Source organism: Ananas comosus, linkage group 18 (assembly GCF_001540865.1).
Source record: "Ananas comosus cultivar F153 linkage group 18, ASM154086v1, whole genome shotgun sequence".
NCBI classification, from domain to species: Eukaryota; Viridiplantae; Streptophyta; class Magnoliopsida; order Poales; family Bromeliaceae; genus Ananas; species Ananas comosus.
The window spans coordinates 7,283,161-7,306,368 of record NC_033638.1 but is presented as its reverse complement, the minus strand read 5'-3'; the positions used below and the strand labels follow the sequence as shown (position 1 = coordinate 7,306,368).

At 34.8% G+C, this 23,208-nt stretch overlaps 1 protein-coding gene across 1 annotated transcript; it reads right to left on the bottom strand.

Annotated features, from left to right (window-relative positions):
* LOC109723900 lies at positions 1,563-20,271 on the bottom strand. Its single transcript, XM_020252404.1, has 28 exons — positions 20,071-20,271; positions 19,765-19,954; positions 19,531-19,661; positions 18,713-18,829; positions 18,444-18,590; positions 17,420-17,618; positions 16,800-16,995; positions 16,022-16,143; positions 15,838-15,929; positions 14,991-15,027; positions 14,705-14,765; positions 13,092-13,240; positions 12,893-12,963; positions 12,633-12,806; positions 12,030-12,098; positions 9,030-9,131; positions 8,855-8,944; positions 8,162-8,237; positions 7,979-8,078; positions 7,813-7,882; positions 7,153-7,332; positions 5,562-5,684; positions 5,395-5,478; positions 5,108-5,292; positions 4,306-4,444; positions 4,156-4,215; positions 3,298-3,402; positions 1,563-2,050 (listed from the first exon to the last, which is right to left on the bottom strand). Exons 1-28 carry the CDS (start codon positions 20,161-20,163, stop codon positions 1,937-1,939), a joined length of 3,276 nt encoding a protein of 1,091 aa, XP_020107993.1. The 5' UTR covers positions 20,164-20,271; the 3' UTR covers positions 1,563-1,936.

Genomic DNA, 23,208 nt, shown 5'->3' with positions numbered 1-23,208 from the left:
AAAATTTACAATTTTAAACTTTATAATATTTATTACCAAATTTTCAACTTCAAAAATTAAAATTTTAAATCCCTATTGTACTTTCTCCATTAATTTTCATACCTTTTTCTCTCCCACCGAGAAATGTCGATTTCCTCTCTTCCTTAGTTTATTTTTAATTTAATGCTTTTTTTTTTCTCTTTCTCCAAACAGAAGATATGAATCTTTAAAATAATTTTAAACTCAAACTTAATAATTATACATTTTTAAAAATCTTTAATTTTTAATTTTCTACATTATGAGTAAAATATATTATATTTGAAAGTTTGACAGTGCTCTATCTTTGACTTTAATTTTATTTAATATTCTCTCATCTCTCTCCAAGTAAGAGAGATATATAAATATTAGCATTTTTATTTGTTTCTATTAAGTGACTTTACATAACGTATAATATAATAATTGTGAACTTAAATATCACACCCGCTGCAAAGCGCGGGCACATTGCTAATGGTTCTCTAATTTCATTCAGAATCTATAAAAAGAGTAGTCAAGCACATGTCACTAATTGTTTTGTTGGATATCCATGTATTCCATGTTAAACTTATCCTACTAACACTCTTAAGCAACTTATTTAGCTTATCTTTTTAATTTTCATGAACTGCAATGCAATCATTCTTTATGGTCTTTCTAAAACTCTTTTTATAATTAGGATTTAAAATTTTCAACAACACAATAAATCATGCATGCTTAACTATATACTAAATGTACATACTCATGCACCATAATTAATTTTATAATTATTTTTCTTATCATTTTATAATAATCATATTCTTGCTTCGAAGCCTTAGGAATATACTCCTCTACCTACTAAACGTTTAAGTGCCTTATAAATTGGAAAGTGCTGCTGAAAGCATATGAAAAGTTGTCGGACACTTGCAGTATTTATATTTCTCAATAAATCTTTCTTTTTCTATTACCTAAGTCTTCTTAAAACTCTTATATACGCGTGATGTTTTTTTTGCCCTCCCTTTTCTTGGATGGGCTACTTGTGGCGGTTGTCGTCTGCTTCATCAATTTATCTCCATCTCCGAACTCCTCATCAACAGAGGTCTGCGAGTCATCACGATAGTATCGTCAACGCCAGGAGTAGATACAAAATTTTGGAGGAGGAATATGGAAAGAAGACATCTAGAATCCTCACTAAATGTACATCAAAGCTGAGCAACATGAACATCCATTTGATAAAGTACACATTGGCAAGCATATACTTCAAGAAAGGGGAGAAAAGAACGAAAAAAACAAAACACATCGTTACGCAGATAAATGTTTTCATCCGTCAAAATTCATCACCAGCAGTCAAAGTTAATCTTTGGAATGAATGATAAGAAAAAAATGTTGGAAATGAAACGGCATCTCATGCTAAGATGCAGAAACCCCCTTCAAGAATGGCAATTTCCATATTGCCCTCTTGAAATATTAAAACATATGCTTCTGCTGCAGTACTCCATGATGCTGAAAGTTAAAAGTTTAAAGTTTATACCTAGTGTTTTTCGACATTTAGCTCCATGTCTACACTAGCCAACTGTCTCAAAAATAAAATTTATAATAACTAAAGTCTGGTTTCAGTGTTTATTCACCAACAGCTCAGCTTCTGCTGCATTGTATATACATATGCTATTACTAGGCCTCCGCAATTAAGTGCCAGGAATTATAAAAGAAACAGAAAAAAAATAATAATAATTAATCTCTTCAATTGATTCTCTACGGATTAATTGTGTGATTTAATTATGACACCAAAAGGCACTGACGATCTGCATCAAAACATACCGCATATTTTTACATGAGAACCCAGGAAGGAGTAAACGCCTATTTGCGATCGCATCTCCTCAAGCTTTCAGGGAAAGGCTTCGGTAGAAGAACAAACCTATACAAGAATAGATTACCTGCTGCTACACGACTACATGAAATAGCTCAGCGCTTTTTTCTTCCTCGAACCGCCTTCTCCGTAGAGGTCGTTCCACTGAAGAAGCTCACCCATATTTGTGGAATCGGACGATACACTTGCGCATACCTACAGGGCAGCCATGTTGACACATTAGTAGCCTTTCGGATGCATTGTTAGTTTATAATCAGCTTATCTTCAGGGATAAGGTATGTTACAAGCAGCCATTAATAGGTTCTATTACAGTGAAGGATAAAAAAATCCTGCCCTTCTGCCTCTTATTATCTCAACTATTCCTGCTGACATCTTTATTGTTAGAATATAAATTGCATTTTTCTTTTGTCTAACATAAATCCAATGTTTTCGAATGGGTGTTATTTTTGTACAGAGAACTTAACACAAGTGAGCAAGGCAGATAATAAAGGTAATATTGGGAGATTTTAGGGACAGTGGAGACAAAAGGGAAAGTGAAAGTTGATTCTGTGATTTAACCAGATTAATGAAGTAAAGGTCCCACGTTTCGACTTACGGGGTTTTTGCATGTTAGTCTTGAAATCATTCAATAGATTATTAGTCCCTCAAAACTTATTATTTACATGGAAGTCCCTCGAATAATCCTCTGCTGTGTGCTATTGTAGTCTCCTCTCTCAAATCTTCTCCCGTCTTCCTACTATCTCCTACCCTTCCCTAAAACCATCTATTCATCCTCTAATAATACAAATATATCTTCATCTATACGGACATATTCAAACTTTCACACTAGAAGTTAGTTTCTCCCTAGTCCTTCCTCAAAATTAATTAGATCCTTTGACTGCGGTGATTTATGCCATGGCCAGTGTTTTTCCTCGTAGAGTTCTAGAGGCTGATGGTTGGAAAGAGATACTGGTGCTTAAGATTTTGGGCTAATAACTGAAAGGCATCATTTTCCCAGGGTATAGTTGTCCAGGGTAAAGTAAACCAATGCTGTTAAAACATATATACACAAAATATTCGCATATAATGCTATTAAACTTAACCACCGGGAGAATAAGCATAACTAAAGATGTTGAGGGATTATCATGCAAATATTGTGCAAGAAAATCATTTAATATACGACAGGTGGAAATATTAAATTCAATGATGTAATATAAAAAAAAATGGTTTAGGAGAAGCTTCTGACAAGGCCAAACAAGGCCCTAATTTTGCATTAACACACGAGTCAGCTAGGAAAACAATAATAAGCCAGAAAGCTCAATGAGTATCATGCTACTACTTGTAACATTACTTGATGACCTAACAGTACGAAGATTTGTTCATTTGGCCAAAGCCACCGCTGAGTCTGTGCCTATAGAAACGAACCTAATGAGAATGCTAAGAAATGGGCTAAAGAGATGTACCTGCTCATGTGCATATTTGAAATCATCCATCTTCAGGGGACGGATGTCCTCACTACTTCGCAAGGGAGGTAGTGGTCTATTCTCTGCTTCTGCTACATTTCTCTCCTGTAGATGGAAACAAAAGAAAACAGATGAGATTAAGCACATTCACAACAACTTAAGACGATCACAAAATAACAAGCACCCCGGCTGTTAGACGACCAGTTGAAAGTCATTGTCAACAAAGCTCTGTGAGCCTTTATATATAATCTTTCATATTGTGAATGTGACTACTCTCCCCCAGCTTAGAGCATGATAAGCACACTATCTTATGTTTGACCTGTTGTAGATGACTTTCCCATCCATCTAATTCATCTCTTACCACCTTAACCTCTAAAGTGGAAATAAGCATATTTCTCAAGTTTTTCAATTAAAAGAGCTTGAGATATTTTTCTCCCAAACTCTTTTGTCTATGTTCATTTATTTAGATGATTGAATTAGAAGTAAATGTACATTCAGGAACTCTTGATATTCCGAACTTGTAAACAATGCTAGTAAAGCCCAACTATTTTATAAAAAAAAAATTTGATGGAACCATGTAAGTAGGAAATTCTTTCAAATGAAACCACAAAAATCATCAGCCATGCGTTCATCAAAGGCTAAAAAAATTTGTAAAGCTAATTGATTAGTCTGGCCAGAATTATCCACCATTGTATGTGCTCGATAAGCCATCAAGAAAAGCTCATATTAGAATTGAGAGAGAAAACCACAACAAACAATACAGTCAGAGAAGATTGCAAGTAAACTTGAATTTAAGTGTAGAACTTTGTATAACCAACAGGGAGTTTCACGGAATGAATTCAAAAACAGGAAACCAACCTTCTTTTCCTTCTCTAGAATTTCTCTTATGGGACAATGCGCGGCGGTAACGCAAAGATTCTGAAAACCATGGCGAAAATGTAAATCTCAATCAAGTTAGAGAATATACGATTGTCAAAAGATGATAGGAAGCTTGTAGTTAAAAGTAACCTTTAGATCACTTCCAGAATATCCGTCTGTCATATTAGCTAATGCTTCCATGTCTACACTATCTGCTAAATCTTCTTTGGCTAGTATTACTCTAAGAATCTTCTCTCTATTTGATGCATCAGGCAAATTCACCATCAACCTGAAGAAAATGTTTACACATGAAATTATATAGAGATATTTACATAAATACAAGTGCAAAATTATCTTCTCACATGTATACCAGCAAATCTGAAATTTCACATACCCTTCAACAAATCAATTTGTTACACTTGCGCCTTTATGCTTACAGTTTACAAATGCGGCCCCTTTAGAAAACCTTTTTTACAAAACCATCATATCCAAGCCATGAATTGGATGAGCCTCCAACTTATACTATGGAAACTTTTGTAACAAACCGCACACTTACAAGGGTATATGTGAAATTTCAGATTTTCCAGGATATACATACAAATAGATGATTTTGCAGATAAAATTCTACGAATATGTAAAAGCTCCAATTGCATGTTAGTCTCACATGCCCATGTGCAAGCTAGCATCAACATAACACTCAAAATGTGAACTAGTGTGAATGCATGACTAGTCCTATAATATCCCAATATTGCTACTCAGTCTCTATACTTCTCACTGAAACACTAAGTCATTGAACTTCACATATATAGCACTTTTGTTCCCGACTGTAAAAAAAACTTGCGAGTACCTGAAAACTCAGGGACTAAGTGTTTAAGTAGAAAGTACAGGGACCAAATGGCAATACCAGTATGGTACAGGGACTATTTTTACATTTGACCTTATAAACAATTACCTCCGAGGAAGCCTCCTGATGACAGCCTCGTCAAGATCGAACGGTCTATTAGTAGCAGCAAGTACTAACACACGCTCTTTATCTTTTGTTCGTAGCCCATCCCAGTTCACCATAAATTCATTCTTCATCTTGCGCATGGCTTCATGTTCTCCTGGATTCTCACGCCTCCCCAACATACTGTCAACCTACGAAAGGAAAAGTAATCATTTAAAAATTATGAATTATATAACAAGCTAATTACCACAGGTTACTTAGTTTTAAAATGAGATAGTGTTCATTGAACTGACCTCATCCACAAAAACAACACTAGGAGCAATTTTACTTGCTAATGAAAATACAGCTTTCACATATTTTTCTCCTTCACCAAACCACTGTTTCATTGAATGCTTAGATTAGGCAAAGAAAATATGGAAACAAAAACAACCAAACAAAGAGCAGTATTTGTTACGAGTACCTTCGAGGTAATGCTTGACATTGATATGTTGATAAAATTTGCACCTGCCTCTGTTGCGACAGCTTTAGCAAGCATTGTCTTTCCCGTACCAGGAGGACCAAAAAGCAATATTCCTTTACACGGCTGATGACCCCAAAAACAATTCAAATATGTCAAGTTATAATTCAAACTGTAAAATGCATCAATAGTGCTTTCACATGACCAATCAGGATGGATTTTCTAATTGGTAAAAATGTACAAACTTACATGAACTATGGGCCATTTTGATTTAGCTATCCAACCTTTCAAAAATTTAGGTTTTAGGTTTAGGGTTTTAGGATTTAGGGATTTAGTATATTTCATGCAATTCTCGCAATTATAAATTCATTAAAGTAGTTAGCTTAAATTTTGAAGTCAAATACCATTGACCGACTCAAGTCAACCAAATTGAAAGTTTTGGGCAGTAAAATCAAAATTTTTGAAAGGTTGGCTAGCTAAATCAACCCCATAGTTCAGTACTACACGTTTTTACCTTTCTAATTTGAAAGAGAAAGATGACCATTATCAAGGAATTGTTCAAAAATGAAACTGGTTTGGCACGTGACACAAAATGCATTTTAGTCCAGATTCAAGAATCATGATAACATTCCTCCGAGAAAGCGATGCATCAACTATTACATATGTTTGCATATACAGATGCAATTCACCGCCCCTCACAGACCACAGCCGCATATGGCACAAGCATCATCCAATAAGCACATGAGCAAACTGCCTATTATTATACATTTAAACTATATATAAACATATTTAGCATGGCATATCGATATTAGCTAGTCATACGCTTCAACCTTTTAAGCTGTATAGACAAATCATTTTAAATTCTTTTTACTAATCATATTTCACACTGAGAACCTTTCCGTATAATTTTATATTTGAAATTGCACATGATCATTAGTGTCACGAATGTGCTACATAGAAGAATTTCTTAAAAATTTTCTTCATGAATTTTCTTTCTTCTGCCCTTATTTATTACATAGTTTTGTATTTAATATATCTATTATATTCTTGTTGTATCTTATGTAAACCACAAATTAAGCAGCAAATGCACCAGCATTCAGCATAGCAGCACCTTGCCCCCCTGCAAATTGCTGTCCGGTGGATTGCATAGGGACTCGTCCTTCTTGTGGTATACTCTCAACCATATGGATTCAACATGTTTTATTTGCAGTAGTTCAGACTCATTTTGAGCACCAAATGGTGCTAGCTTCACAAGATTGCCAAGTTGCTAACTTAATCAGAAACTTTGTTCTAGTTTGAGGAAAAACGTTAATGTGCTCCATCTTATAATGAGTTATAGCAATAATTACTATTATCATCTCCATTCTCCCGATTGAACATATAAACACATGTAAATGCCCTAACCTTAATCATGATTAGTCATGCGAAATTTGACCTTTCATGAATCACAACTTAATGGTTCAGGGCATCATAAAGTAGCTGAATTAAAATCTTTTTCTTGCATTTCAAATTTTCATACAGCATTTCCTGGCAGGACACTTTAACAACTAATAAACGCCTAAGAGATAAATCCTCCAGTATCAAAAAGATGTACCTTTGTCAATTGTCCTTTACAGAACAATTCGGGCCTTTGCAAGGGAAGCATCACCAACTCCTTTAATGTTTCCTTCACATTCTCCAAAGCTCCAATATCATCAAAATTGACCCCAATCTCGTTTGGGGGGATAACATCGTTGAGAAGTCGCTTCTCAAATTCATTCTCAGTTACCACATCCTGAAATGGTTCAAGAAAAGAATTACAACTCAAACTTTTTGTCACAAATTATAGAAGGTCTAAACAGGAAAAGCAAACACCCATAAGAAGATACAATACAATCATCTGCCATCTTTATAAGGTATTAAGGCAAATCTATATACATGAACAACAAAATCTCTCGATCACTTCTATAAACTCATCACAAAAAAAGAAGCAATATTTGCATATAAAACATTGTAAAAATCATCCAAAAACTCAAATTTTAAACACACAACATTGTCCTTAGAATGTCCCTCTTTAAAAATGTTCTTCTGATACAAAACCAACTTCTCCCCATGAAGTGGATAACTCCCCAAATTCAAATAAAGATATGTTATAAGAAGCTATACTTTTTGAGGGGTGAATATGAACATTCAGATTTTACATGGAATGTGGCTAAATAGATGATTTTGCAGGGATGTATATGTAAAAGACCCCAAAAAAGTTCACAAGGACCACCTTGAGCGATTTCTTTGTACTCTTAGGATCACTTTGAATGCTTTGTAGCATATCCAGGCCATACTTGATGCTGCAATTGTCATTAGCAGTGAAATAAGCATTTCAGGATATATGGAATAAGTTTCTAAATCTGACATGAAAGACTATCATGAATAACACAGCAAACCTTTCACTAGAAAGGACAAGCATATTATCCCCTGCGGCAGCTTGAATCATACTGTTCATAAGATGATGACCAATGGCAAAACCAATAATCTTATCCACACCTAAAGCGCATCAGGTCAAAGTTAGTTCCAATAGCCTAATAATTATGACAAGGATTGTACAGAAAAAGGAAGGAATCACTCACTTTCATTTGTAAGGACCTGATCTTTGATGGATACTGTCTCAAGATCACCACACTCCACACCAATGCGGTTCAGAAACTGAAAGACAAGATGCGTGAATGTTAACGAAGAAGTGCTACTCTCTTAAAAGCATATGCACAAATTATTGGCAACTAACAGTTTTACAGCAGTAATAACTCGACTAGCTGAACTGTTTCAAAATAATTATTAGCAATTCTGCAGCATTATTATATTATATTAACAAGCCGCTAAAAAGTCCAAAGATGATCAACCTTTTTCTTTCAACTTGATGAGCTGATATAATAATCAAAATAAAAAAGAGGAACAAAGAGAGCAAGAGAGAGAGAAGAACCAGAAAATCCTAAAACATTTATCCCTCATATCTAACTGAATTTGAGGGAAAAAAAAAGAAGGCAAGAGAAAAATATGTAGATTGCTAGGTGTTACCACAGTCAAACTGACTAGGATTTTGCTAGAGATTACTTTTTTGGCCAGCAGGCCACAATATGCAAATGGAGAGGTAGAATTGTATTTTCCAACAAGAATGTATTCAAACAACACAAAAATTTCCTACATTATCAATCTAAAGTTGAAATACGAAATGTTGTAAAGCTAAAATTTTCACAACAATTTCCTGCATTAAAAGTACAAATATTTGTTGCACAGAAACAGCCATTTTCTTAATCACAACTTACAGAGCGAATAGTCAGAATGTTCGACTTTGCTTTGAGAGTTTCAACATCACGATCCAATAGTTGTTTCCATTCCGAAGCTTGGGCTTCATCCTGTAATACATACTCGAAATTACATATCTTAAAAAAAGAATGTTATTATATTGTCATAGATTTCACGGAGCATATAAGTGAATACCTGTGGTACTTGGATCATAACCTTATTAGGAAAAAGTTTCGATAGTTGCTTCATTGTCTTGGAAGTTTCTTTACTTCTTTCATGCGCCTTACTGAAGTTATCCTGTACTTCAACAATCGGGAAAGTGAGAAATTATAGAAAATGTGTTTCGAACTATTACAGGTCAAAGCAGAACAGTTTGAAGAAAAGGACTTTGTTGATGAGATATATTTTGTCTGGGTAATTTAAACACTATCACTACTACTATCAAGGTAATATGCAACTGACTGACACTCCCAAAACTACTATCATCAATTCAAGAATTCATTACTCAAATATTTAGTTGCCATAAAATAAGTCCCCCCCAAAAAAGGAAATTTTCATTACCAATGACCAAAACCCAGACAAAACCTAATCAAGGTCACTGAGGACAGGACAAGCGGACCTGTACCATGTGGTTCTAAAGTTACCAGGTGGTTAATGCCATTGCATAATATGAAGGCATGGCAGTGCAAGGATTCAAGGCAATTCCGCATAGCAAAAACAATCCATTTTCAAGGCATGTTCGAGAGGACAAATGGCAATAGCCTGCAAGGAAGCATACCACTTGGTAGGAATTCACTTCGCAGCTTTGTTTTCCCAGGCTATGAATTGTGCTAGCGGAGGGTTTGGCCATCAATAAAGTAGGACACAGACTAAGCAGGTTCAGCCCCAGCACAGTACGTAGCCACTGACATACACAAGAAGTCTACACTACAGTGGGAAGCAATAGAAAGAAACCACAGGAAGCAAACCATGAAGTGGCGCAGGCTTAATAGACCAGAGAAACGCAGGAAGGAAGACACCCAAGAGGATGAGATTTAAATGGCCATTGGCATAGGCTGTGCCCACCATGCCATACCGTGCCGACAAGATATTAGCAAGATACGATCTCCATGCTAATGACACAACTCAACATCCTCTTTCTTTGAAATCAGCAAGTAGTTATCTCAATAAAGTATAAAAGGCAAAATATATAATAAACAATTAAAATATATCGGTACCAACGAAAATAAATATTTCATGTCAGTGTCTTGGCACACAAGTATATTTGTACCGGCATGTGTGCTGTGCTAGCAACTTCTGGGCACTACCTTATGCCATGGCACTTAACCCCTTGACGAGAAGTATAGGGTGCGACCAATACAAGCAGAGAAAAAGGAGATTAATCCAGGCACATGGGACAGAGGTCGGTGGGCAAGAAACACAACCATCGAAATATAGTTGTTGATCATTAAACATGCCCCCAGTATGGTTCGGAAGGCTTAAATACCCAAAGTTTGCTTCGCGTTTGGAAATGGAACCAAACAAGTCAAGGAAAAAGCCGTGTCTGGATTTTAAGCGTTAGATGAAGGAGTTGGCGGCAGTTATTCAAAATAACCAAAAAGCCCATGAGAAGGGATCAATAAGCAACAGACCAGCACAAAGAGCTGACTAAACAATGTGGACTAAAACTTGAATTAGACTGATATAAAACCTTTGATCATCAAGCGAAGGTAGACTCAAAAATCTAGCCAAATTAAGTTAAATCCAAAGGAAGGTAAACTACAAAGGTCGAGGGGAAAAAAAAAATTAAGTGTGTTCGTATAAGGCAGCTTGCTGGCATGCTCATTGTGTAGCACCTAATCCCAGGCAGATGTTGTATACACATGGTTGGTGATCAAGGGATTGCCCGCACATATGCGAATTTTCCATGCACCACTTTTTAAAACACTGATCCAGATTTTGGAAGGAAACCTTTATTTCCAGTTTAAACTGACATGCCAAAACTTTTGCAACCAAAGCAGGTTTGACATTTTCACTAATTGTCCCTGCTTTTCCATTGTTTACATCATACTTTCTAATTGTATGGACTTTTCAAATTGTACTTCATATGCTTGCTATTGTTAGGAAAAGGTAAGATCAAAACATATATATAGAGAGAGTATATATATAGAGTTGAGCTGGAACGCTATCGGTAGCAAATGGGCTTCGTTGCCACCCATTTGTTTTCGATGATGGAGCCTCCAAATCGATGATCGGCACTGTTGAACGTGATCTATACCACCTGAAGCATCTAGAAATCAAATTTCATGCTTTTCCGATATTGAACTCTTGTCCATCAAGTGGACACAAAAATGAAAGGCTAAAAATGAATATCTTTTAAAAAGTGATGATATGGATCTTATAATTAAGATCGAGAGTATAAATCTTGTTCTAAATAGTTTGAAAAATTTTCTAACCAAAATTTAATTGATTTGAATATCTTTACACCGTTAAATGAGAATACGCCTCATATCGACCATTAAAATTACAAATTTTGAAACCCTTTGATCATTAGGTCAATGATGTCGAAAAGATTTGAAATTTGGTTTCTAGATACTTCAAGTGGTATAGATCATATTCAACAGTACCGATCGTCAATTTGAAGGCTCCATCATCGAAAACAAATGGGTGGCAACGGAGCCCGTTTGCTACCGATAGCATTCCAACTCAATTTTCTCTCTCTCTCTCTCTCTCTCTCTCTCTCTATATATATATATATATATATATATATAATCCATAAATAGTTGCTGCTCTGACAAATTTTCAATTTGTAGGTTCATGAACATGCAACACTTTTGATGTGTAGCATTCTATTCAACAATATAACAAAGATACATGTAAATTCATATATGAAGGCAAACATGTTTTGCTTAATAACTATTTGAAGAAATTTTTTAGGGGTTACAGTGAAATCACTGAAACTATATACTAAGTTACCATGCAAATGGAAAAATAACCAGAAATGCCATCATACTTATGCAACAAACTTATTGATGTCTTAAGGTTGTGCTTCATCACTATCTTGTGATTTCTGTATTCAAAACTCCAAAATGATAGGGAAAAAAATTCAATTTTTTATTAACCAAAAAACAACCTCCAAACCAATTATGCAACATAAAAGAAACCAGATTACAAGCAAAAAATCAAACAATTTTGTCAAGAATAATTAAATTTTACCTGGAAAGCAAAGTCAAGTAGAGCTTGGTTGCAAGGAAATTTTGTAAGGAAAAGGCTACCAGAGTGTGACTGCAGATATAGTACAGTATGTTAGTCCTATAAACTGATTGAAGTTTTTTAAAAAAGCACTATTCAAATGAAAATGGGGAAAATATGTATGGAAACACCCTCAACTATATGCTATTTTGAAATAGACCCTACAACTTTAGTTCTTTTTAATAGAAATAGGCCCTACAACTATATGTATGGAAACACCCTCGACTATATGTCATTTCATTTAGTTGAAATAGGGATTATTTTAAATTAAATGGCAACACTGCTAAATTTGACATCTTCATGCGCCTGTAAGATGATGAAACTACCAACTTTCATTGTTACTTAAGAATTATAGTCAACAGAGAGCCATTATTTTTAATGAAATTCCCATTTCAACTGGTGCAAATAGATCAATCAAAATATGGCAAAGCTGAAAGAATGTCAATCAAAAAAAATGGAGGAAAAAAAAAAAGAAAAAGTGTGGGAACTATTTAAAAACAGAACACAGTTGAAGGGTATCCATACATTTTTAGCAAAAATAACATGAAATTTCCAAACAAATGCTACCTTCTCCTTGCGGCTGTCCACCTGGGTATGAGAACCAATTATAAAAACACCTGCTGGGGCAAGCTCAAGCTTACCCTTTATAGTTTGATATGAATCGGTGCTTCCAGCTACTGACTTTTCTATATCCTTCAGAAATAGTATCAACGGGCCATGTTTACTCCCTTCAAAGACAAACTGAGTGACAAATTTTGTTAGTACAATGAATGAAATCAAAAGGCTGATTGAGAAAATGTTCAAGCAAGAAGAAACAATTGACCCACCTCGAGTAATTCATTAAAGGGAAGCTTCTCAGTCTCTTCCCAGCCAGGACTATCGAGGCAAAGAGAATCAGCTGGATCACATTAAGGAAAACAAAGGACAACAAAATTAAGAAAAGGCCAATATAATCTCTAAAAGAGAAATGTAATTCATTTTCCCTTCGATGGGAAAAAAACAAAAATGCTTAGTTGAGGGAATCACCGGTACAAAAGAAACCATGCTCTTTTTCACAAAGGCCTCCAAGATCATTGCCTTCAGGAATCTTTTTATCAAATCTAACTCCAATCTTTGAGGACCCATTATCTTCAAAAGCAAGAAGCACTTTTCCCCGATAACCATAATTTGGACCTCTGCAAATAGCCAAGCAAGCCTGAGTTAACAAAATATATAGCAAATTTTTAAAGTAGTCTATATTACTACTAATTTTTGTTATGCTATTGATCATATATCATGCATTATCCAATCAAGAAATACATATAGAACTAGAAAATATAAGATCTAAAGCAATAACAACAAAGGATACAAATTTAAAGATAAATAGATTAGGGAAATATCAAAAACCAATAAAGACGCAAGTATCTAATGATTCAATAGTTCTAAGTGTTGGGAATCTCCATTAACAACAACCATATGCCGGAAGGGTCTGATTGCAAAGGAAGACCTAGATTTCACCCATATTAAAGGTAATGTTATTTTCCAGATAAAAGAATGGAATAGTGGAGAGAGTAGCACTTACCATGTTCATCATACTATTGCTCTTTTTCTTCTTTTTTCAGGTTTTCAAAATCTAAAATTTTGAACTTTGTGATATCGATAATACAAATGAAATATTACGGATACACTTTATTTAACAAAAAACTTTGAAAGATTTACAAAAGCAAAATATTTTTAGCATCTATTTAGCTGGCTTCTAACATAGCTTCACTACTTTGAGAAGCAGCAGTAAGACTGATCAATTTGAGAGTCAGGCATATTTTAGCTAATTCAATCCCAACTTTCAAGAAAGATTTTCAAGGCGATAACTGGTAATTACTTAAGAAACAGCATATAAGATGACAGCCAAAATTTAGGGCCATTTCAGTCACAAGCTCTGACAGATAACACTTTTCGCTCCTTAAAAACTTAAAAGATAATGTCAGACTGAACTTGCTTGAATTGCCAATTTCAAAACATCTTCAAGTTTAATTCTATCTTATTGAAATCCAGATATGGTTGTAGAGAAGATTCTAGCTGCTTGTCGCTTTCATGTTTCAGTATCTTCCAGATTTAAGTGTTTCAAATTAAGGAAATAAAGGACTCATTTATTTCTTCTATCCATCATCCTTGGTCAGTATAAGCGCTGCTAATATTTTCGTCATCTGATTTATGATATAACTTTTCTCAATCATCTCTCACATTTTCTTGTCAACTTAGCCAAGGATGTAACTGTCAATCAAAGAAAGCTCATATTAAAGGAATAGAATGCAGACATCATAAACAACTCTCATAACAGTGTGCCCTGGCAACTACAATAAAAACATTTTAACAGGTTAATAATTAGACTGCTTTTGGAGCTCTGGCTGAAAGAATTTTCAAACATTTCAGCAAATATTATTTTGCTCAGTTTCTCAACTTCATCTTTAGTGCTTCTAAAGTCACTAACATAGGGAAAATTTTGTAGACAATTTAATCTTTTGGCAAAGGGATTACTAACCATGAATGGATAAGACTTGATGCTATCATTTGTTAATGACAGATTACCCACATATGATAACCTCTTGAACAATTAAATTAAAACAGTACTAGAAATAAACATTTGTCGTATCAGGTCATACCTTCGAACCTTCAAAGAAGTTCCTGCTGAATGTTGCAAACCAACATATCTTACCCTATCACCTGGATAAGCCATTTAACGAAAAACTCAATTAGAGATGCATGTTGTAACAACGAAGAGAAACACAATTATACGACTTTGATAATGCAGTTGATGGTTCTTGTCTGGACAAAGATTGGCAGCCATAGTGTGCTCCCGACTAGAAGCTGAACTCTTAATTTGTGAGGAATCAAGTAATTCAGCTTTTAGACTAAGCGAGAAAACCTCAAAGATATCTTTCTTCATACCTTCTTTATAGGGTTCCAACTCCTTGGAAGATAGTCCCTGAAACAAAGAGAAGTTTTTCTTTTCTGAATTTTCATTCTAACCAATTACCCAAAATATACGTGATTTGCAATCTTAAACAGAGAAGAAGAGAAAATAGTAAATAACAATTTTGTCTTAAGGGAGATAATTATGGCATCCCACTTAAATTATGAAATTCAAACCAAGATTACATATATACCCCACTTTTCCTTACATCAACTGTGCCCTTACATATATCAGAAGTGCCTCATAAATCCTCACAACATATCAGTAATTCTTTTCTGCAATGGCATTTTACAGGGAGAAATTATTGCCGCACAAGGTGTATCCGTACATTTCATGCATTGCTCTCAATATTTGATTATCAATATGTTAAAAACAAAATCTAATCTGATAGATGAGATTTGCAATAACAAAAGTGTATGAACAAAAAATTATAAATTTTGAAAACCTATTACCTAGACATCAAGTAGTTACAAAAATCAAAGGCAAAGAAAGAGAAATTGTTCGACAAGCAAGAATAGGTATCCACAATTTATGATTTTCGATATGCAGGCCTTTTGAATGTCAGGCCTTTCGAATGTCATAGAACACATCCGAGAAAAATCCGATTTTGACGCCTCTATGGTAGGGTTTCAGGCATCCCGTGCACGGTGCAAGAGGTGCACACCACAGGGGGTGCATAAAATAATTTCTCTTTTACAGGGGCTTCATTGCTGTTACAAACTCTCAACAGGTATATTGTATATTTCAATGATTCTGAAGGGTGCACTAATTATTGCCCTAAAATCAACACAAATTAAAATGATCAATCAACAAGAAGCTTACACCAGGTAGCAGCAGAGAATCCACTATAAGCAATCTAGCACCAAAGTGTTGTGCAAGTGCCTTCACCAAAGTTTCTTGGTAAATTTCAGAACCTACAAACAGGTAACGGAAAACGAACTTACTATCAATCAAGCTAAATATTGTAAATTATGTACAAATTGCGATGAAGAATAAAACTGCATACCTGCAGGACCAGATAACAACACACGCTGGCTCAAAGATGAAATACCTCCTGCATACTTGCAAATTTCCTTGCACTTTAGGTGAACAAATGCACTTGAGGTAAGCACGCTTTTTGTAGTCTCACTAAATAAGAAACAATATGTTAATAAGGACAACATTCAACAACACCAAGCAGAGCATAACATTATTACAACGAATTTCAGCCCATGATGTTATCATTGATAGTATTACTTTGTTCAGGAAGCTACATTATATACTAATTAGCAGATGTATTCTAGATTATTCGGCACATAATTTATATCTTTTTCATCTCCAACTAGTTAGACAAGAAACACTAGCCTAATAGTTCAAGTATTTAAAACCATCCTTTCCTATCACACCAATGGAGATCATTAATAGTTTTAAAAGACAGAATATAACTTCTTTAAGATTAAGAAAATCACTACTCAACTAATGCTAGGGCAAATACCTAAAGCCAAAGAACCATGATGATACCACATCGTCGATAAAAAGATAATTCAAGAAGTTGATGTAACAACTACTTCCGGTTCTATCTTTGATGCTTAAGCATGATGACACAAAGAAGCCTTTGAAGGATCATAATGTAATATCACAACAATTAGGCATAAAAGTGAAACCAAACAAGTAAATCAAATGATTTATTTGTTTCTCCTGCACTAAGCTTCATATTTTTTTTCATTTCTGTTTATGAAAAATAAGTACTTGCATGCTGTATTACATATCTTGTATGTTGGAACCAGAAATTAACTGCAAAGTACCTCAGGTAATAGGGAAAAGATTCAAATGAAACTTGGATATCGCTGGCATCAATAATAGCATGTTTCAGACCATCCTTTATGGCTTGATATCTACTAGACGGAGAAGTTTCTGGGCAGTCAGCATCATCAAGAACTTCCCTACAATCTTCTGAAATTTGACAAGCACTGCCTACCATCTCTGAAACAGTTGAAGATCCTGCAATTAATCCCCAATCAAATCTTAGTTCACAATAGCACAGGTAATACTCTTCCTGGTGACGCAACCAATTGAATACCTGCTTTTAAGGTCAAAAGACTCCATTTCACAAAACTAGAAAGATTAATTACAAACTTAGTCCAAGAAGATTTGACCCCAATTCTAATTTCACCCTTGTACTTTCCAATTTAATGATTTAGTCCCTAAAGTTCGTTCTGTTAAAATACCATCTAAAAAAGATACCACACCAACATCACTCGTCAAAGTTGCCTTGTCAATATTGAAACTCTGCAGATGAATGCAAAAATTCGACGAACTAAAATTCTATCATCAAAACACTGAGACAATCTTAGCAAATTCTGAGCTTCAACTGTCGAATGTACGAGAAGTAAAAGAAATTCAACTGTGGACTAGTTAATCTCACCATTAGGTGCCGGAAGAGGAAGACCCAAGTGATCTTTTCTGAAGGACACCAGCCTTGCAGCAGCACCAGCAGCTGAACGGTCCCTTGATCTGCAGTCTAGCTGTACACCTTTTGGAGTAGCAAGCTGCACTTCTGGAATGCCATACGAGGAAGAAAAAGCAGCTGTACTTGATTTCTCCTCAGTGACTTGCTGAAATATCTGCCAAAGTATTAAGAAATTCCATTTCCAATATGATTGGTAGGTACCAATATACATCAACAGACCTTTCCTTTAACTACACATCCTTCAAACTCTAATGGATTCATAACCAGATAAGATGACAGACTATTCATTTCGTATCGTTCAAGAAAAAAGAGTTCAGAATTCCTATTAAAGCTCTTCAATCATCAATCTGAGAATTAGTCTGTAAAATATTTAATTTCCCAAATTTGCAACCTTGAAGCTAGCAGGTAACATCATTCAAAGTTACCCTCAGCCACATTCATCATACAATTTCATCATCTGGGAAAAGGTGGTTTTCATTGTAATTTAATCCTTTATATAGTTATATCATGCAAGTTCTATTTCAGAAATTCCATTAGAACTGAAGCAATTTCATCATTTTAGTGAAAAAGAATATACAAGAACAACTTTTGATGATATCCAAATAGAATTTTACTTAGAAATGTGAAATACCACCACGCCGAGGTGTGCCGGCACAAGAGTTATGCCAGATGCACCTCAGCTATGCCATATATTAGCAGTTCCAATTGGCATGACAATCCTTGTTATGACCTTTTCAATCACAAAGTTGTTCAGGGGCAAGGAATGCCGTGCTAATCAACATGCTGCAAGCTCGTATTGTGACGAGCCATGCGTGCAGCATAAAAACTCTTAATGACTGTGTCTATGGCCAATCAGTACCAAGAGTACTGCAGGAAATGAAACCATGTTGAAAGGTAAATATCATTTTTTTCGTGTTTCCAACTTTTGGGAGTAAACGTCAGTCGAGTGCAGAACACCACCAAGAATGAGAAAGGATACATAAGCATGATGCCCATTTGAACTAAAAACAACTTCATCTCCTCCGGTCAGGACAACATTGGCATTCTTCTCGATGGTTTTCCCATTTACAAGTACAACTCCTTTGGCCCCTAAGTTTTCAAGTAAGGTGACGGATGTACCACCATGCTTCAAAAAAAATAAAATGAGCAAAAGAAAGTCAGATGCCAAGCTCGGTTTTAACAGTCCATAAGGCAAATGCATACAAACTACACACTGTATCAGCTATTAACAAGGCTTGAAGATGCTACCTTGGATTGACTTAGTCTACAAACAGTTGTGCCGGCAGATGAATCGCTCAATCGCAAATTGCATTTTCGGCTATGGCCAACAGTAAAAGGAGAGCCGCAGATAGCAAGATGAGGATTCTGTACAGAAAGTATTAGTAACAATTTCCGCTAGAAAAGATCAAAACATGCTAGTTTTGCACAATTTAAAATTAGATAATAAGGCAAAGGAACAAAAATTTGAGAGCTGAAGATGGCGCCAACTACTTAATGTCCTCAGATGAAAAAAAAAAAAAACCGAAGTCATGCAGTTTTTACTATATCTTATTGTACCTATTTGTACAGGTCAATATAAAGCTATTAAGGGAGGACCATGCCACGACCTAAGACCCGTCCATTGCAGCTAGGGCATAAATAGTGAGTGCCAACACAACCTAATCACATTTCCAAGTAGCAGGAAACAGGAGTTTGACGGCAGAAAACTGCAGTTTGTAATCTTTAAAAGTATCAAAATTCAAACAAGAACTGAAATATACTAAAAATCAACAACATTCTCAATCTACATGTTTGAAATGATGAATAAATACATTACCAAATGTAGCGACCACTACACCCACAGCAAGTAAATCCATGTTCTCATTTGTGTGAACTAAATCTAAGTGAAATGATAAATAAATGATAGAAATCTTGCAACAAGCAAATAAAGGGAGTGTTACTATGGTCCTAAAAATTACAAGCAAGAAGTCCGAATTGCCCACACCCTCAACAGAGGGGGGAAAAAAGAACATTTGAACCAACAAATGAATCAGCTTAACCAATAAAGAAAACCAATCCAGCTATACCTGAGAGGATTGCGAAAGAAGCTTGCCCCATGCCGCAGCCTTCGGCTGCCCTCTTCGCACCCGCTTTCTTGAACATTCCACGGGATCAAGATTCTTCTTCGCCAGTGGCTCCTTCTCTACCGATTGACACGCTGCGAATTGCCAAAACGGCAAAGAAAAAGGAATCAAATTGAAAACCCCACATCAAAGAATCAAGAAGAAGCCCAAAGATGGGAGCCAGAAACTAAAACCAACCTGGAGAAGAGACCCCAAGATCGGCGCTTTCAGGGGTAGGCACCTCCAATCTCTCCGCTGGCGCCGCAGCAGCAGGATTCGGCGGCGCGCTGGATAGCTCCTGAGGCTCTTGAGAAGCCGTCGCCATAGCCGCCGCCGCCTCTTTCGAATTCGCCGAATCCTTCCTCGGCGACGCCGACTCCGCCTCCATCTAAGAGATCAAACACAAAACCCAGCGAAATTTCCCACAGGAATCAAAACCGACACTCCAAAACCCCAAAAAACACCAAAAACCCTAGAGAGAGAGAGGGAGAGAGAGAATCGGACCTTAGGGCGCTTGGCCCCGCGCGAGGAGGACGAAGAGACCGCCGGGGAGGCGGGGAGGCGCTTCGCCGCCGAGCTCCGCCGCGTCTCCACCATCTCGGCGCCTCTCTCTCTCTCCTCCTCCTCTTCCTCCTCCTCTAGAGCGAGATACTTCGGATCGGCGGAGAGAGAGAAAAGCGAGAGAGAGAGAGAGAGAGAGAGAGAAAAGAGAAATAGAAAAGTGAGGAGGAGATTACTATATAGGCAGGTGTAGATTAAAATAATAATAATAATAATAATAATAATTAAATTTAAAATCAATTAAATACGTTTTTTTAGAAAAAAAAAATTGAAGGAAATAATATTTTATTTTATAATATTTTACCATCAGTCTTTTGTTGCTGGGTAGTGTTGAAGAAACAAAAGGGGTAAAAAAAACACAAAAACTACCAGGCTAGTATTTATTTGGATTTTAAAAAATTATGATTTAAAAATTTAAATTTTTTTGAATTTGAACTAGTTTAATGGGAGATACTTACACACACGTTATTCTTAAAAAAAGACACGTTGCCAACTTTGTACTACTACAGAGATATCGACACGTTAACTTAAATACTTCGTTTCTATAAATTTGCTATTCAGATTTAATTATTCGAGTTTTATTTGTTTGGACTCTATTCTAATTCAAATTTGACCTAAATTCTGAGATGCATAGGATCTAAATGGGGACTAAAACGTTAGATATTTAATTTTTCGAATTCCAAGTTTGCATTTAATATGCATACAGATGGGTAGATATTCTAATTATCTTGAACATAATTTTTTTATCAAATCATTTGAATAAAATATGTATAGAAAATATATTTTGATTTTGCAGTGTATTGGTTTATTCTTAATTCATTAGTAACTGATAGATTTTATAGGTACAATATTGTGTTAGGTCAATGATCATTCACCATACCTACTTTTTCTTATTTTTTTGTGATTCACTTATATGATAAGTGATAAATTTTGTACTTAAAAATTCTACTTATTACACCCTAAATTTAGGATCCACAAAAATACAAATAGATTATATTTTAAAAAAAATGATATAATAAGTTAAAAAAACGATGGCTTTTGGACTAAGAGGGTACAAGATATATACTACTTTTGAATGTACCAATAGAATTGTTCATGATAAATTTTGGATAAATTTTCCTCCTTATAGCCTAGTGTATTTTTATTTTACCACTCCTTGATTCAAAAATTATATTTAACTATTATGTGATTTAGCATGTCTTCACTTAATCACCGATTCAAAAAGTTACATTTAGTTTTATTTTTGTTTTACCATAAGAATTTATTATTAAACAAGGTATCACTTTGTAGTTTTTTTTTTAAATGTACTCTACTATCTTACCTGACCGCAAACTTTTTCAATAAAATAGAATAAAATTACAAAATAGATAAGTACAAGTTTTAAAGCCATAGGATGGCAAAATGAAAAATAGCTAAACCATAGGGTACCATTTGGTTCGAATATAAGTAAGAACTAACTATTACAGGGATAGGTATAAGTATGGGGATAAGAAAAATAGCGTTTGGATGAAAATTGGGTTGTTTCCGGGGATAAGAAAAATAACGTTTGGATAAATAATATGGAATAAGAAAAATATTAGGTGGTTTTATATAGAAAATGGAGGTGTTGGTGGGGATAGTTATAACCGATTATTATAGGTAACCGAGAACTACCGTTATGGGATAAAAAATTAGCGTTTAGGTATAAAGGGGATAAGGGCCTATTACCTTAAATTTGATGTTTTTCTTATTTTTCCCAATATTTATCTTTAACTCTTTTTCATTGGCTTTACAATAAGCCAGTTTAATATTAGAGATAATTGCCTATGTATCTCTTAAAACTTCAAAAATATCTCATTTGCCCTTTTTTTTTCTTTTCAATATACCCCCTTATATATTCCTCCGTTGTTCTAAAATACCACTGCCGTTACCACTCGTTAAGTTAACTTAGGTTAAACACGACTTAAATATCTACTAGAGTTAAAAAAAAAAAGAATCAAAATACCTCTTTTGCCCTTAGCTTAAGGGCAAATAAGAAATATTGGTGATGGTAAAAGGGTATATTTGAAAAGACTAAAAATCAAAATATTTTTGTACCTCTCGCTTAAAGGGTAAATAAGAAAAGTCCGTGATGCTGAAAAGATATATTTAAAAGGGTAAAATAGTAATTTCGTACAGATAACAACTATTGTTAACAGTTCATTAACGAAATTTAATTTTAGGGGTATATTTGAAATAGTTGGAACGTAAAAAGGCTATTTTCAATATTAACCTTCTAAAAGGGGTAAATCATAAAGTCAAAAATTTTTCAGGAGTATATAAGCAATTGCCCCCTTAATATTATTTTACTATCTATGATTAGCTATTTTCAATATTAACCTTCTAAAAGGGGTAAATCATAAAGTCAAAAATTTTTCAGGAGTATATAAGCAATTGCCCCCTCAATATTATTTTACTATTTATGATTATATATATATATATAGAGAGAGAGAGAGAGAGAAAGAGAGAGAGAGAGAGAGTTGGGCTAGAATACTATTGATAGCAAAACGTCATTTTTGCTATCAAGTTTTTAGCCTTTGGATCAACTCTTTTCATCATTTCTAATCATTGGATTAAATACTATAAACCAGTGGGGACCACTCAACCCTAGGGGGACCACTCAACTCTAACTGACTAATATCATCCTAACCCTACAATTTCTCATCCAAGGATTAAAAACTTGATAGCAAAAAGAGCGTTTTACTATCAATAGTATTCCAGCCTAATTATATATATATATATACATATATATATATATATACATATGTATATATATGTATATATACATATATATATATATATGTATATATACATATATATACATATATATACATATATATATATATATATATGTATATATATATATATATAGAGAGAGAGAGAGAGAGAGAGAGAGAGAGAGAGTTTTGCTAGAATACTATCGGTAGTAAACGGCTCGGTTTACTACCGATTTGTTTTCGATGATAGAGCTTCCAAATTGATGATCGGCACCGTTAAACATAATCTAAACTATTTAAACTATCTGGAAATTAAATTTCACACATTTTCGATATTGTTCTCTTG